General features: G+C 32.8%; 1 protein-coding gene and 1 long non-coding RNA gene across 2 annotated transcripts; one reads left to right on the top strand and one right to left on the bottom strand.

The window, feature by feature from the left end:
* The first annotated feature begins 1,524 nt into the window (after positions 1–1,524).
* On the top strand, positions 1,525–16,004 carry LOC106615773 (uncharacterized). The gene is made up of 4 exons (XM_014232106.3): positions 1,525–1,888; positions 14,658–15,016; positions 15,111–15,230; positions 15,320–16,004. The coding sequence occupies exons 1-4, from the start codon at positions 1,872–1,874 to the stop codon at positions 15,460–15,462; spliced, it is 639 nt and encodes a 212-aa protein (XP_014087581.2). The 5' UTR covers positions 1,525–1,871; the 3' UTR covers positions 15,463–16,004.
* LOC138857384 (uncharacterized) lies at positions 15,791–17,421 on the bottom strand. Its single transcript, XR_011396449.1, has 2 exons — positions 17,189–17,421; positions 15,791–17,116 (listed from the first exon to the last, which is right to left on the bottom strand). It is a non-coding gene; the product is annotated as an uncharacterized lncRNA (long non-coding RNA).
* Positions 17,422–18,309: the final 888 nt, after the last annotated feature.

The following is an 18,309-nucleotide window of genomic DNA, read 5'->3' on the forward strand; positions in this document are numbered from 1 at the left end:
GAAGTCTTTCTCTTATCCAAAGAATTTCAAACGTTCCATGTTTTGAAGAATATATGGAAGTATTGGCCAAGGAGATTTGTTGGTTATGACTAGGGTGTTTAAACAGCTAAAAGTACTCGGTGTTTTTTGAGCCATGTAGCTTGAATTTAGAACGTTGCAGTAACCGGGACTCGTAATAAAGGAAGAGTGGAAGTGGAAAAGCGTTTCCGCCACAGTAGTCTCAGTTCCAGTGATTCCAGTTTTTACTCGTCAAATTTTTCTATAAATCTGATTGATTGTGTATAATTTAATGCTTGGGCTTTAAAACAGATTTTGAAGTGCCCTTGCCAAATGTGGAAAAAACCAAGGCCTGAAATCATTTTAGCAATAAAAAAAACGATTAATGCTATTAAGCTTAAAATAAAGTTAAAAAATAAGTTAATCAGTTGATTTAGATACAATTTTATAAATAAATACAACAATATTTGCTGATATTAGTGAATGGGTGTGCTTGAAATTCGCAAGAGAAACATAAATGAAGGTTTTATTCAGAACAAGAGCATGAGGACTATATATTTTTTTTATACATATATCAATGTTATAATATTTAATATAGTTATTAATTTCTGGTGGAATGTCCAAATAATAAAGTATTAAAGAAGTTGTAAGCATATTTTTTCGCTTGAGCGCGCATTAATCACAGCAGGATTGATCAAGTGATACAAATGAGTTCCAATGAAAAAAAGAAAACGAATTCAACAAAAATATTCATATTTATTTCCGATATGCTAACATAGCCGAGAATGCCAATTTTTCAAGCAGCTTAACTGCTGTACAGTTAGCGGGCACATAAATAGAATAGTTTTTGACATTTATGACTGTTGAAATTCTAACTTTACCGCATTGCAACTAAGTCATCAAAAGCAACAACTATGCGCTGCTAACGTCACAATGACTCCACTAACTTAACATAAGTGTAATTGGGTAGACATACCTGTTATTTGTATATACAAATATATGTCCCACAACCCGAATCTATTTATGCAAAGCACACGAAGTAACTTTTGAGCCAACACATACACACGAACATATTCAGTGGCGGTATATATGCAGCGCATACTTATGTACACACAAATATGCAAAGGCATATGCGTGTGTGTGTATACTCTGCAGATTAATGAACACGCTCAGCAACTACTTAACTTCAAATCAATATTCACCAACACCTCGGCAACACCGCTGACACCTAACCAACTACATATAGTTAAATGCATGTGTGTACTTGCCTTTGCCTAGCCCATTGGTGTGAGCGTAGTCGACGGCGCCTGCGTCACCATAGACACAGCCAGTGGCACAGTCTGCGGCAGAGCCAGAGCTAGCGCTAGTGCTAGAGTCACAGGCAATCGCCACACCACCGTCACCACCATCACCAACGCCATCAGCCAACAACATCACCATCGCCGACACCGCCACCGTCATCGTCGACACGTCCGTCGCTGTGCCGTCAGCAGCTCGAAATTGTTTTCTTGAAACTAGCGAATTTGAAATGCCAAACAGTCGTTGTTAAGAAGTGATTGTGGCCTCACACGCTCAACTCCAGCTCAGCTCAGCTCAGCGCTCAAGTACGGTGGCGAAATCGTTAAAGTAACCAATCAACCAGACAGCAAATTAAACGCCTGTAAACGTTTGTAATATTTCAAATTTGTTAACTGCAATACGCTGTAAAATCGGCGAGCCAAACAAATAAAAAAAGACAAAAAAAAAACAAAAACAACCGATTCAACAGACTCTTTGTGTAATTCCGCGTTTGTTCGTTGGGCTAAATTCGTTGATTGACGCTTTACGTTTTTAATTACCGTTAAAACACAGCACACACTCAACAAAATTCGAAAATGAAGTTCTTCAACATGTGAGTGTTTCCTGCTACTTATACATACATACATACATACTATTGGTAATATTGTTATTTTTAATGCTTTTCGTAATTATTAAATGGACTGCATAATTCATAATAGTTCATGAATAAGTTGCAATCACTTCGAATTCATAGCGGCAGTGCAGTGCAGTGAACTTGCTTTGATGTGGCAATCTTGCATATTTAAGTTCCTGAACAGTCAGAAGTATATGCATAAAACCAAACAAAATTAAATTATTATAATTTTCAAATGCATTGAAACATAGAATAGTAATAAGGTGAAGTTGTGCAAAGCAAAGCTGTCGGAAATGCAAACACGCCAAGTATTTGGGTTGGACTGCACACGAGTTCGTGTCTTAAGTCTTTCGATTCTCACACAGTGTTTGGCTGATTTACTGCATAAAATTTATCTGCGTTCGATTATAAAGCATATGCATTTAGAGGTTGAAGAGGACCTTTGAGTTTATTAAATTACATATTTATACATTATACAAGTGCTGCACTGGTGATTGTCTGATGGTCTTGTAGCAATAACTTTTTTTTTTTAACTTTGCATTAAAATGTATTATTCGAGAATTTATTTAGTTATATTAGCATAAATATTTTTTTGCGCTAAGATGGAAAAAAATTACTTAAAACTCATACATCTTTTGTTAAGATAAAAGTATAGCTGATTTCTTTATAAATAATTTTACTTATAAAATTTTTTCCATATACTTCGGTGTAATTCGACAGTACAAAATTTTTAATAAAGTTATAATAAATGTTTTTTTATCTAATAATATTTTAGTACCAATTTATTTTTATAATTTTGAAAAACTATTAACGAAAAAAGGAATATTTTTAAACAATTTTACAAAAAAAAAAAAATTGCTAACACATATGTGTAACATTCGCGCACGATTATGTTGTTTAAAGAAAAATTATCGAAATGTTAATAAATTATCTGAAATTTTTATTTTACTTTTAAATTATTTCAAACTTAAAACAACACAATTTTTTTCGATCAGAATTTTTTCAGTGCCACAAATATTTCACTTTATTTATTTTTAATTAAATTCGTATTTGCATTAATGTATTTGTCTGATTTTAAAAGGGGGAAAAAAGTATTGATAATTTTTAAAACAGTTGTAAAAGTATTACATAACTCGCAAATATTACTTATTCAATTTAATATTGCATTATCTGTTGTTGTTTTTTTGTTTTTAAAGTTTTCATAAATCAAAAAGTACTGTACAATCGTATGACAAAATGTTTAAGGCTCAACTAACTTTTGTATTTTTATTATCTGTGTAGTATAAACTACAAAGATCAGACATTTAATAAATTTAATTCTTGTAGACTGCTAGTAATTATTAATTTATATTTATTTTTTCAAATAAAATCAATTGCTAAAAGTTAAGCAATAAATTGCCCACTTTTCGCTACTTCTTTCTTTCTTTCCTGCGCTCCTTAAAATGATAAAATAACTAAAAGCAACTAATACCTTTACCTGTATCTAAATATTTTTACTTGGAGCATTTTTTGCCTAAATAAGAGCACATAAATTGCGCCTTACTTGCGAAAACATAACCTAACTAAACTAAAACTAACTTAACCTAACATAATTTTATGTATAACATACACTTTAAAAACGATGTTTGCTATAGAACTCTGAAAAAATGTCTTAAACTACTCTTCTGCAAGCATAAATTACTTTAATATAAATTACATAATAAATAAATATAATATAAATTACATAATAAATAAATGTATTAAAAATTATAATTATAAAGTAAATCAATTTATAAAAATATAATATTTACTATTAGAAGATAATTGTGAGGCTAAATTATTAAATTATTATAATTTAAGTAAAATTAGGTGTTTTAATGTCTAGAGTAAACGTGGCCTTAGTGTGGCAGTCGACTGAAGTAAATGCTGTGATTTGCAGACTGATATAACTAAATATTTCATAAGTGCAAATAGTATTTGCCTGTCTACTATGTTTTCAAAAATAAAGGTGATTTATCAATTTTGTATGAAATACTTTGTATATATCTGTTTATTCCGATATATCTAAAATCTATTTCAAAATCATAAAATGACGCCGAAACTTTCTTTGGTTCAAGGCAAGCAATGATAATCACATATTATTCTCGTAAATTGTATTCTGCATAACTTGCTGCACACCAACAAACAGCATATATGCGACTCATCGAACAAGTCTAAAATTAACTGTTACTCGGCAAATCGTATGCATTATTATATAACCAGCAAAGATTATCGCTGGACAAACATGTTATTTAATTTCTTGAAACTTACTTGTTTCCCATGAGAAATCAACATGGCAATTTTGTTTGAAAAAAACGCCAAAACAGATATCAATGCAAAAGCAACAGCAACAGCAACAACAACAACAACACAAAACAACGCTACTAAAAGAAGATTTGTCTATTTGAACTTTACTATTCACTTTAAATTAACATTAATGGTTAAAATGGCAAAGTGCAAAACTGGTTGCAGACCATCGAAAAATAACTCAAAAAGAAAAAGCTTGATGCTGAAAAAAAATTCAACAAGAGGCGCTGAAAATAAGACAAAAATTCAGAAAACACAATGTACCAAGTACAAAAAGTACGTCAAGTAGCAATGCTACAGAGCAGCGTCAATGCTTGGTTATGATGAAGAATCGGTAAAAAAAAAAGTAGGGGCGCAGAGGGTGCGGGTGTAGACAGATGTAGCAGCTGCATTTGTAGTAGCAATAAAAATCCAATTAATTTTGACGAAATTTTATAAATAAGCACATATACATATACATATTTACATATATGTAAAAATTCAGACGTTGTATTAGGCGTATATCATTGAAATTATTAATGAAGCAGAGAATAAATGATTGCAAAATAAATAAAATGTTTGCCAATACAAAATTAAGCGCAGACCAAAATATTGTAGTTAAACTTGGTTTTTAGCAGGACAAGTTAGAAAGTGTGCTAAATAATATTAACTAGTAAGTACGATTTTTGAAGAGCAAAATTCACCCAAATAATTCAACGTTGAAGCAGAGAATGTTAATTAAAATATTTAATAATTAACATTCTCTGGTTCAAGTAACTCATAATGGCTTGAACATAATTCAAAACGCCTAAATTTTCGCTCAATATATTTCAAACAGTGGTTGTAGACAATGAAAACCCCCTTCCCCGTTAATTAGAATGATATATTACCAGTATTGTTGGATCTCCAGTTCGCAATTAACGTCTTAAGAATGCACATGACTATGCGAAGCCAACTGCAAGCAATGGTATGAGCAAGTGAGTACCATTATAAAAGCCTGTACTTTGGTGTTCTCTGTCATGTTGCGATTTTTTACAGTGTATATTTGTAATATCGATTTTTTTTCAAAACTGACTAAAAAATATTTAAAATTATATTAAATACGTTATTATAAACAATATCTACGATAATTATATTTTAGAGGAGCTGGCTAGAAGATTTTTTTCAAAGAGGAGTGAGTGGATTTTATGATTATCTCGTAATTTCCACATTAGCAATGCGGCACCAATAAAAAGGCAGTGGTGGCTATGAGTCCACCGAAGAACTCATATGTAGTCTTACCATAACTATGCTCCTCAAAGAATATTCTTAAATAAAAGGACAAAAACAAATCTAAGAGAGAAAATTGCTTACAGAAAGGCGGCTACACATTCTTAAATGTTGCTTCTTCTTAAAATTCTTACTGTAGTTTTTGTGAGCGTTGTTCAGTCTCTACAATGTGTGTATTTGTTTCAAAATATTTCGTTTAAACCAATCGATCTTTTATAAAAACTCTTGCTCAATTTATATACATATATGGTATATTAATTTACCTTTAATAACACTACAAAACTGTAAGCAATTATAAGTAAGTAATTAGGTGTTAGTATAGCATTTGCTAGCGATTTTCATACGACCCGATATACGGAGAAATGATTTCAAGGCCGTTTGGTATCACCGATTTGTCCATCGTCAGCTTTGTCTGCAGCTGCGGTACGAATAATCGCACAGCCACGGCAGCTGTCAGGGGCTAGACACACATACACACATCTATATAGGCACGCATGCACAGTGCATGCAAAAAGCGGTTGGACACGCGCTCGCAGCGCACCGAACGCTGCTATTTCGATTGCGAACGCAATACGTTATTTACATGCCACTTTTTTAGCGATTTTTTCTGCGTAAAATTGACTTGTAATTTTCAATTGCTTGTTGGCAGTTGTCTTTTTTGCTTGTGGCCACTACTTTAAGCCAAAGTGGTACCCGGCTTGGTGAGCGCGTGTGCAGCCAAAGCTATTTATATTCGCATTGCAAATTATTAGTTTAATTACAAATTTAACACGCGTTTAAATTAACGGCTCCAGCATGCCAACGCACACACACACACTCACACACAAATACGCTCACGCGGAGTTGCGCCGCCTGGCCGCCTGGCAGACAGATGTAGGCAAATGATATGCTTGCAGCAATGCTGTTTAATTTCAAATATTAATACGCACTAATACATGCTTATGCATGCACATATATGTTATTATGCATTTGTGTGTGTGTGTGTGAGTTTATGAAAATTTGAGCGTGCCGTGATTACAGCAACCGCCGCAGGCAATGGCAAACGGCATTTTTGTAGTCATATTGAGCGATTACACTTACGGTTCGAGAGATTTCTGTGCTAATACAGGATTAAATTGTTTTAAAATATTTCAACTCAATACACAAAAACAAAAACAAATATAAAAATATTTTAAAAATATTTCCATTTATGCATGACTTCACATGGAATATTTCAAATTGTGCAATTTTGGGCAACGAGTTCATAACAAAATTAGATTATAAATATTAAAAAAAAGGTAAAAAGTAAAATAAATCAAATAATGTTTTTTAAATATAAATATTTTATATGCAAAAGACAGCAAGAGTTAAGAGAGCGAGAATTTTAGTTGCGCCAAATTAGAGGCGGCGTTGGCTTCTTTTCTGAATCTTTAATTTTGCGCAAAGTTATTGGTTTTATTTTAATCAACAATTTATTATTATACATTTTAAAATTATTTCAATTGTAATATTTACTTCTTTAAGCATTTTTTTTGCTGATTTTTGTAATTATTTACTCAATTTTGCACTGCAAAAAAAAAAGAATTTATTATAAAAATATAAATATTTTGAAAATTTATTTTACTTTATTTCTTAATAATCTAATAACAATATTTTGCATTATTAAATTTTTGAAATTGAAATATTTCAATATATAATTCTATTTCGTTTATTGTTTTAATACTTACTTACCACTACTAAAATAAAATTTTTTTAAATTGTAATAATATTTTTTAATTATTAACTATTATCTTCTATTTTGAGAAAATTTCTCTCTGATATAAATTCATTCTTTATTTCGGCATTATTTTTCATGTAACGGAAGAAAATCTAAAGTCAATTTTATTCCATTTACTCTAACCTCTAAATATTTTCTTCTGACTACTCCTCCACTTCTGCATTTTTTTTTACATTTTACTAAATACATTTCCTAACTAAATTTGTGAAAAATGTGCCGAATCGCTAAGCTGCGCATGCAAGTAACGCACACACACTCACATCGCACTTTTGCTTGCCACTTCATCTCATTTGTATTGGCATAACAAAAGACTTAAGCGACGAACCGGCGTTTGAATACAAATCATTAGTGAATAGTTTAACCTAATTATGCAGGTAAAAATTAAACTAGGTGAACGATTTGATGATGAAAAAAATACCGAAATTTACTATAGCAGATAGCGAAACGGAATATGTGGAAAAGTGGCAACGAATTGCTTATTAAATGCAATTTTGTGCATTTTATCCTTGAAAATTGTGGCTTCGAGTTCAATTATACCTCACAACTTTATTATAAAGTAAACAGCTTGTAAATTTAATAGCAATTTAATTTCAAAAAAAAAAATTGTGATAGTGATTAAATAAAAGTCATACCTTTCAGAAAAATAAAGAAATAATGACAAAACTGCTTTCTATTTTTTTATCCTTTCAATCTTTAGTAATTTTACTACAAAAAAAAAGAAATTTTCAAAATTAAACATTTATATTTATTTTGTTATGTGTATATATATTTTCTTTAAATAATAATGAAAAAATACTTTTTCTTTTACTAAAATGCCATTCGTTGGAAATTGCCACACATATTATTGTATATTGCTATCTTCGCTTACGCATCCTCCAATATGTGAGCTCTTGCTTGTCAATCAACCACACCTACACCATTGTCTTTTTAGCATTATCTTTGGCATAAATACAAATCATCCTAGTTACGTGACCCACCTTTTAACACACGAGACGACAAACTGTGGGAGTGTAGCAACATCTTTAAGACACTCAATGCTAACATCTGCATGCAATAACGCCAACAACAAGGGCAAATAACAATGGGATAGATAAATGTTTTAGTTTTATTTTTCAATTTTGCTTTTATACCAATTCTTATACCAGTTTTTTTTAAATTAAAAAGCAATTGACTTTTATTTTAGAAATTTTTTTTTAAATGTTTATAAAAAATTTTATATGAATAAATGCACTATGACACCATACATATTTCTATGCAGCTTTCTCGCCTCTAGCAATGAGCTATCACGTCTCATAGAAAAGTGAGAATGCACGTAAAATCTGCCTTAGTCATAATGCCATAAAAAATTAACAGTTAGTAGACCTAGTTAGAAGCGTTGCCTACATTCATTCATATAAGTATTTACATTTTTTGTTTGTGTGTATGCGTATTTGTAGGCATAACAATTATTAAAACGTGCTTTGCATGAATGTTATTATTAATAATTTTGTATTATATTTTTAATTAATCTTGAGCTATCATTCATAAACAGTTTGCCAAAGTATGGCTACAAAATAATTATTAAACCGCAGCTAATAAATTTCTTAAATTATTAAGCTTTCATTTTCTTTTCTATGCTATGTTTAATCATAAGCCGCCAGAATATTTTCTGTAAGCTTCACTTAAACGTCTTACGTTTGATAAATAATTTGTAATGTGTTGGCAACACTATGAAAAAATTTATTGTGGAAAAACATGTCGGCATCTTTCTTTAATTAGTTTAGTTTTCTATATTTCTTTGAACGATGACAACTCTATAACTAAATATGCCTAAATTACAAACTGCATACACATTTTGTGTAAGCTTTTTTACGTTTGTATTAGCTTACGCATTTTTGCATTTTTGAATAAGTGTCGACTCTATGGATAATATGTCTAAATTGAAAACTTCTCAAATATTTCCATTTTTACCCATTTCTTTTTCCTGCTTTGTTTAAATCACTCGCTTTAGTTACTTAAAAATGACAAACCGTAATCGTAATGAATATCCATTCATATTTATATATATATATATATATATAATATATATATAAAAATAATAATAATTCTGTATTCTTCAAATAAATTTTGATAGAACTTTTATAAGGGATGCATAAACAAGCGACGCCTTCAGTGTCAGAACATTCCAACGGAAAATGGAAATCTTACAAAGCTTTGCATACACATACAAACACATGTATATAATTTTGCTATAACTGACCATCCCTATTTTGTGAAATAATAAAAAATTATGTTATGTTCACCGCGGCGCATTACAAGAGACATCGCCTCCCAGCGAAGAGTCACGTTTGTAATTCGTGACGTTGAAACATAATGCTAATGCTAAGCACAACTTCATTTACTACGCTAAGCTTGTCTTGCATGCCGTTACACACATATATATTATAAATATGTACTTTATGTATATGGAGCTACTCAGTGACTCACCTTTCCTACTCTATGGCCAAATAATTATTCGGATCTCACAAGTACTTTGCTTATAATGACCAGCAACTAACTGCTGAGCGCTAAGCAGCGCATTAATGCAGAGAGTTGAGGTGGTAACACTGCTCGGGTTAAAGTTTAACTTAATTATAATCAAACTTAAAAAAAAAAACTATTAGTGGAGGAGTATGGCTTGCAAACTCTTTCAACTTTGAGCGCTACACTCCAGTTAATTGGTTAAAAAATGTCCAAACATATTTGTAATTAACCCTTCGAGCTACCATTAATATCATCAACATAGAGTTATTACCACTTGCCGCTCTAACTTCACGCCCTAACCTCACCAATAGATAAACTTGCTGGGAAAAAAGTGAGAATTCGTCAAAAATATTCCTTAAGCCGGCTGAGCTGACGACAGGCACCGATGAACACCAAAATTATTAAACGGAATGCGGTATTAACTGGTTTGCAAAACATACAAATGTGTTTATGTATGTATGTGTGTGTGTATGTGCGGGATTTTTACTGCTGATGACGTTAATGATAGCTTTGCAGCCAAGATTATATAACAGGTTAATTTGCAAGCAAAGCTGGATACTCATAAACAACTGTGTACAAACACACATACACACATATATATGTACATATATATTTCTTATTATTTCTTGCGATTGCTTTATAGGTATCTTTAAGCAACAATAGAATAGATAATACTATAACTAAGTATATGTGTGTGTGTGTGTGTTAGGCTGCAAGAATGTGTGCTTGCGACAACAAAACAAACAAACAACGCAGCATGCTGAAATCGCCAAAGCAGCAACCAATCAATTTTTGCAACAACAACAATTTGTCTTCTGCTCAACAATTTCTTGTTCGATACATGTATGTATGTGTATGTGTATGCACTGCTGCTTTGTGCCATTAAATTCAGTTACTTCTTTACTTACTCGCAAAAAAGTAGTAATAATAAACAACAACAATAGCAATGCATAGCCATTAAAAGACATTTAGAAGCTGTTCGTGTGTACGCGGCACCTTTTTTCCTATGTTTCACCCGGTTAAACCGGTTGCACGAGCAGCCGAAATGTCAAGCGACGTAGCGTCGTGATACAAATAGAACAGCACAAATGGAAAAATAGTTAGTTTTTTCAACAATAAATTAATAGCAATAAAGATAAAGAAAATAAATTACACAAATAAAAACAAAACAAAAATGCAACAACACTTCGTATTCAGCGCGCATTTCTATTTGTGGTCTCTTCGCGCTAAATCTAATTTGTGCGGCAGCGTCCGACTGCTGGCTGCCATCGGCGCATACAAATGACACTAAATACTCAATTAAGTGTTTTTCATTTGTGATTTGTTTTTTCTTTTATTTGCTTCTTTCACGCTCGGCATTTAATTGTGACGTGCGGGCGAAAAATGCTCGAAAAGTTGCGGCGCATATACACACACACACACACAAGCCGCTGAGCGCCGATGAAGGTACACCAGCGATTTTGTTATGTAACTTGATCAATGACAATAGCAGCAACAACAACAACACTTCAAGCACAATAATAGCAAGCGTGCAGGCACATGATTGCGATCATTTATTTGTCCGTCCAAGTGTCCATCGAAATGAAATTAGCTGTGTCTTTTGTGCGGCATGGCGTGGTGTGATGTAAAGTGATGTGATTTGCAATTGTAATGGCGTGAAGTGAAGTTGTTGGAAAGGTGTTTGCAGCCGGTAGAAGTAGAAACAGGTCGCCAAATGTATTGGCCCTGAGGTCAACCGCTTGTGGCGTTTCGTTGTGCTATTGTTGCATACATTTCCTGGGAATTTCTACGCACGCAACCATACAAACATATATAAACACACACACACACACATATATATATATATATATAATATATATACACACATATACATGTTTGCAGTGGCGTGAATGCCTGCGATTTATTTTCCTTTTTTTAATTCAGAGCAGGCTCCAATTGTCTTCACATTGTAACTGCTTACAGAAATACACACATACTTACACGCATTCAAATGGCTTTGATTGGTGGCTTCTTATGCAATGTAATTTAATTCCAATGTGTTTTAAATGAAAATTGTAAAAAGTTGTTGGTGTTCTAAGACAAATGGATAGTTGTAATAGTATTGAGCCGCTGAAGTTCAATGAGAATGTTGACAACTCATTAAATTAAAAAACTTCATATAATAACAGAAAAGTATGCAAATAAAATTAAAAAACAAAAAACAATAACAATATTTTGTATTTTTATGAAATTTGCAAGTTAAAAGTAAAAAAGAAACAAAAAAAATACCGAAAAAATATATATATTTATAATTCGCTTTAATTTATTTTAAAATAAATTATGTAAAAAAGTCTTTCACCAAGCAACATCGCAACCAACTTTACTTTCAAAGTTATTTGGGACTGCATGTTAGATACACGTATCGATTTGTGTTTGATATAATGCTTCCTCTTCTTATATTTTGTTCTAAGGCAGGTGAAATTCTCAAGTCAGCTCAGCATAGTTTTAGACAACTGATTTAAAAATATCAAAATTCTGCGTTATAATACTAATAACAATACCTTGTCCCTCAGATTAATTGTACTTTCTGAATTTTGCTAAATCTGAGTAGATGAGTTCCTGAATAAAAGTTGTTTGAGATGGCTCTTATATGTACTTATTTGAAGTAGAGTTACCAAGTAGATAAGAATATATTAAAAATTAAAAATAATTCAAAATTTCTGCCAAACTATGCGTGGAAAATTCATTTATAAATAGTTTGTATTAGAGTTTCTACACATTGAAGAAGTAAAATTTACAACTACAAAGTAAAATATTACAAATTGTATTTAAGTAGTTTATGTTGAAGCTTGGTACATCAGCGTGATTCTTAATTTATGCGCCAATTGTTAAAACTGTGAATACATTGCTTATCCTGCTTTAAGCAAAGAATTCTTCCAAATAAATATGTATCATATTTAATACATTTCTAATTGACTATTTTTGTGTTTTTTTAAATAAAAAATTGCCAATAATTTTTATGGTGAGATGCAGTATGTAATCAAATCTGTGAGGTCTGCTAACAAACAGTTATAAAGCAGGTTCACATTTTTATTTTTATTTTTGACATGTTAAAAAAAAAATCTATTATTTACTTACAAGTATATGCTACCAATGAAGACAAATAATGTTCTTGTTACATTTTTTCCTTTGCTTTGGTTTCAAATCCGCTTTAAATAAGTTAAAAATATATTTCTGGAATTTTTATGAAAGCTTCTGTGCAACTGAACTATCGGGTATTTTTACACTCAATATAGACCAGGTTGTATTATTATTAGCAGTCTTCGACATATTAAAGCAACAATAAAAAAGATCAAGTTAAATTGAAGAAGGAGAGTATGTGGCTACCTCATTAAAATGGTATAACTTCTAACTTCAAAGCTTTGGTTTGCATATTTTAGTTCACTTTTACTATTGTAAATGGTTCAAATAACAAATGATATTAAAAATTTTATTCTTTACGTGTATTTTTAAAACAAACGATTTAAAATCAATTATAGTAATTTATGGAAAACCAAAACAAAGAGTTACAGCAGCGTTTTTCAAAGCGATAAAAAGAAATTCTTCGCTCAGAATTTCTCCACTAGTGTTAGCGCATGCGTTAGAAGACATATTAGCGCAGGGTTGCACCACAAGTGCTGCCCGTATATTTGAGCATTAGGTGTAGTTTGTTCGATTCGCTGGAGAGTAACGCTTGGCGAATCAAAGACAGATATTGAAAATGAATGAAATTCACCTCTGAAAACATTCACATATTATCAAAATCTCTCCATTGATTGTGTTGTGAGCTTCAAATATTCTTGCAAAATGTTGAACGTACATACTAGTATATAGTATACTACTCATATATAGTATACCTACTCGTACATGGGAGGAAAAGACTTTTGTGGCCAACAGCTGGAATATTTCAAGCTAGCATTGACTTTGGCTGCTGTTCGGTGCTTCAACAGCTAGCGTTGCACAATCCAAAGTGTATGTAGGTGCATTATTTATCGCTCTAACTGTTACAGACGTGCCGCTGCTACTAAGTAACGGGGAAAAAGCGGTCAACAGAATAGCAGTAAATGCGACGAAAGGCATGTTAGAAACGGTTATTCTGCGCTGAAGAACAAATGTCTACGCATATATCGTATATGCGTGTGTGTGTATATATACTCGTACATGTATATATACACATATGTGTATGCTTGCATACCAATAGATACTTTTTTATTATTCTATGTACTTTATTATTATTCGAAATGCAAATGCATTTGTTCAAACCAAACCAGAAAATGTTAATTGTGTTTTGTTGTTGTTGTTGCGCTTAACCGTTGTTTGAAACTGGTTATTTTGCATAAGCACTTTTTAAATTCGGACTTGGCTTTGTGGCGTTGCTAAGTGCGGCAGCTAAATGAAACAGCTAAGTTGACCAACAGCAAGAAAAACAACAACAACAACAACAACAAAGTAAATGTAAATGGCGTGCAGCAGGTTATAAGCGCGCTAATAACTTAGTGAACGACAGTTAGACGCGGCAGCGGAACCGCAACGCCAGCGTCGCCAGCGTCACCAGCGCCGAGACCGTAGCGTATACGTAACTTTTTTCAGCTAATCGTCATCGCCATCATAGGCAGCTGCGTCCTTCACCAGCACAACTGAACCTTCAGCACATACGGCGTTGTGTTATTGTGTGGTTACTTCTTTCGCTTATTTTTTTATTTATTACTTGAATTTGTTAATGCCGTTAATGCAGCGGCAGCCGAAAAATTCCACAATAATTGCCGTACAAGTTGACCACTTTATAGCCACACCAAACTAGTTTGTACGAAATTTTTTTAGCCATGTACAAGTATTGGCGTTTATGTTTATTTAATTTGTTAAATATTAATAATTCTCCTCTCTATTCTCCATTGGCAGCACACTTTTGCTGGTCGTTCTAGCGTTGGCCTGCTGCTTATCCCTCACATACGCGCAAGAGGAGGGCGCTGCGCCAAGTGGTCCCAAGCGGCCGGCATTACGGCGCCCAGTCGGTGGTAAGGTGGCAAAAACCACAACAACAACAGCCGCACCAGAGGAGGACAATGAGTACGATGACGGTGAAGGCGGTGTTGCAGAGGGTGAGGAGGGCGATGAGGATGGCTTGGGCACAAGCAGCACTACAACAACTACAGAAGCACCCAAAAAAGTGATAGGACCAGTCATTCGGCCATTCCGCTCGAACGATGACTTCTTGAACTCGCTGAAACGTCGCCAACAAGACGCGAAGAAACACAGATGTAAGTGTGGAACCAACAACAAACAACAAAAAATATCGATAAGCGTTTTTTAACTTTATTACTGTTATACTTGTATGTATTTCACAACACACAGCTGTTGAGAAGCCAACACCAAAGAGCAAGCCAGCGCCCTCTAACGACGAGGACGGTGATGAAGGTGCCGAATCTGCGCCAGCACCATCGTCGAAAGGCTTGAAAGCCGGCAATTCAGCCTGTGAGTATTCAGCTATAATAGCCAATAATTATAATATTTTTATGTGACATTTGTGTATAATTTAAACTTTATTTAAATTTCCTACGCAGTGAACCGTCGTAAATTGGCGAAGCCCGGCAAGCCCGAACCAGCGCCCACCGATGATGCCGCCGCCGAGGAGTCCGAACAGGAACCAAAAGAGCAAGCGAGACGTCTGCCACACGCCCGTCTCGCTTTGAGGAAGCGCAACTAAGGCGCGAAAATTTCTTTGCAAAACTATTTCTACTCCTGTTTATTTGATAACTTCCTCCAAGTTCTTTTCCATGAGATGAAATGTAAAAACATACATACAGCTATTCAGCTTACTTCACTTATCTAGCTGTCTCTTGCGCACTTACAGCGCTAATTTGTGGCGTTTGATCGTTGTAATCGCGGCGGTTCAGCGTTGTAATTGCTTTGTGATTACAAACACCTTATAACTGTATATTTTTGTTTCACTTCATACACGTACGTATGTACGTAGAAGCTTATGTTTTTGTATAGATTTAAGTTATTTTATTTTACAACTTTTCCACTTATGTTTTAATTGAAATTTCGGAGATAGAATCGTCCTCAGTGCTCTTAAGCTTCTTTATATGTGTTATAATTATTATTTTATACACTTGTATGTATTTTTGAGTTTACGTGTATATTATATATTTTATTGTACATATTGTCAGCGTAAATTTTACAAATTTGTCGTAAACAATTGCAATAAACTTAAATATGTATTGATAAAAAATGCGAAAATCCAAATTTGGTGTTGTTTTTAAGTGGCGAAAGGGATAGCTTTACATAACAGATATATTTATTTATTTATGAAGGGCGCTGCGCTCCCTCTAGGACACTTTTATTAATCGGATTCGAGCACAAGCTAAGCTTAACATCGAAAAGATGTTGATTTCTAATACTGTCTCAGTGGTTGTAGATGTCATTTTCGAAAAATAATTTCTTCTAAATTTATCCAGCTAATATCTGTGATTGTAATGAATTTATTATAACGATCCCCATTTAAGGGGTTATATCCATTTTTGGAATTCCAAAAAATTATTTTTATGTTTGTACATATATTCGTCGAAAATGTGAGGTTGATCCGGCAAATAGTTTCGGAGATATTTGTAAGAATTTTTTAACTTAGTGAAATTTGCTCCCAAAACTTTTAACGCGTTTTTCTCGAAGCATTGTTTGCAGAGTCGGTTGGGATTATTTTTTTATTAAGTTTTTGGATTGGGGAAAATTTTTAGCAGATACATTTTCTTCACGGCCAGACTTCTAAGCCCTCCTGAGGGTAGGGGCAGAGAATGTTAATTAATAGTTTTTAACATTATCTGCTTTTATTGTTATCCTTTGCTTATTGAAGCAGAGAACGTATATTATATATAATTATTATACGTTCTCTGATATTGCGTGGTGTATTTTTCTTTTCGAAGTTATATTTTTCGATTTTCCGTCATGCGAAAACCACAAAACAGAGAATGTTAATGAATTCTTTATTTATTAACATTCTCTGCGGAGGTTGTCTTCGCTAACAGCAAAGCGACATCTACAGTGATAAATAACACAGAGTTAATATACAGAACGCTTCAAACATTTTACAATTTATATACTCTTGCAACATGTTGCTACAGAGAAAAATAGTTTTGTTTACCTAACGGTTGCTTTGTCGAAATAGATATAGAGTTATATACCATATATATAAATTATTAGGATGACGAGACGAGTTGAAATCCGGATGAAAAATTGAGATATCTTGATGAAACTTATTCCTTAGCACCCAGGGGAGGTCAATATTGTAAACTCAGTATGAAATGTTCGGTTACACTAGTATTCAGCCCTTCCTTATGTGTTAAATTGTAGTTTGTAATTTTCTGAAAGATCAGCGATGGATATTCATATGGTTTAATAAAGAATTAAAATCGATTTTTTCCAAATATTATTACCAAATTTATTCATATACCTTTTAAATTTATAAAAAGTATATGTTTTTTTGTTTTCTACATTATTTAACAGATATTAATAATTAAACTGTATTTATGAGCTGAATTTTCATGCCAGCCTTCTACAATGGGCTTCACAGGTCCAATAGAATAGTAATCTATCCAAATGTGTAGTTATCAGAAGTGCACATGGCATTATATACCCTCAAGTACTATAATGCAGTGCTATACGAGTATACATGTTATATGTATTTATGTATGTATGTAAAGTGCATAAAACTTTATAGACACGACTTTATTTTATTGGATTTGTAATATCTTGGTTGTTAATCCTTGATAAGCGACACTACAATAAATTAGCAGATTGCTGTTAAGAGGTACTCAAATCAGAAGTATATACTTACATATGTGTAGTACTTATACTTATGTGTATGAATAAGTACAAACTTTATCAAGACACTCCATGAAACTAAAACATAACAAGTAAGGAAGGGATAAGTTCGCGTGTAACCGAACATTTTATACTCTTAGAATTCGCAAGGATCAAAGCAGGGGAAATACTTTCAGGTGTAGTAAAACTTATCGACATTATCAATGACCCCTTTGTTTACATTTAGCGAAGCCCACAACCATTGTTTACATTTAGCCAAGTCCATAACCTTTGTTTACAGTTGGGTTCAATTACCCTTTTGTTTACATTTTATGCCGTCAATGAACTCTTTGTTTACATAATAAGGTCAATGACCTATTTGTTTAAATTTCGCGGAGGTCAACGACCCCTTTATGGTTTTTATAAGGTTAATGCCCCTTTTGTTTACATTTATCCTAGTCCACAACAGTTGTTTACCTTTAGCCAAGTAAACAACCTTATTTTACGCTTAATTTCTTATTATTATTATTTTGTTTTATTATTTGTTCGTTTAAACTATTCTTAATGAAAAAAATAGACAGCTATTGGCGTTTATTTTCTCAAAAGAATAATTATTATGTTGTAATATTTCTAATCTGAGCAGGGTATATTAAGTTTGTCACGTGGTTTGTAGTACCCAGAATGACACGTCGGAGACCTTATAAAATATATATAAATCGACACAAGCCTTTCTTAGAGCGATTGACAAATTATG

The sequence above is a fragment of the Bactrocera oleae genome, chromosome 5 (assembly GCF_042242935.1).
Source record: "Bactrocera oleae isolate idBacOlea1 chromosome 5, idBacOlea1, whole genome shotgun sequence".
Lineage (NCBI taxonomy): Eukaryota > Metazoa > Arthropoda > Insecta > Diptera > Tephritidae > Bactrocera > Bactrocera oleae.

Excerpts from the sequence above, each read along its gene's own strand:
- LOC106615773 (XM_014232106.3), top strand. Across the intron at positions 15,017-15,110 it reads AGACGCGAAGAAACACAGAT|CTGTTGAGAAGCCAACACCA; the intron begins GTAAGTGTGGAA and ends CACAACACACAG. Across the intron at positions 15,231-15,319 it reads GAAAGCCGGCAATTCAGCCT|TGAACCGTCGTAAATTGGCG; the intron begins GTGAGTATTCAG and ends TTTCCTACGCAG.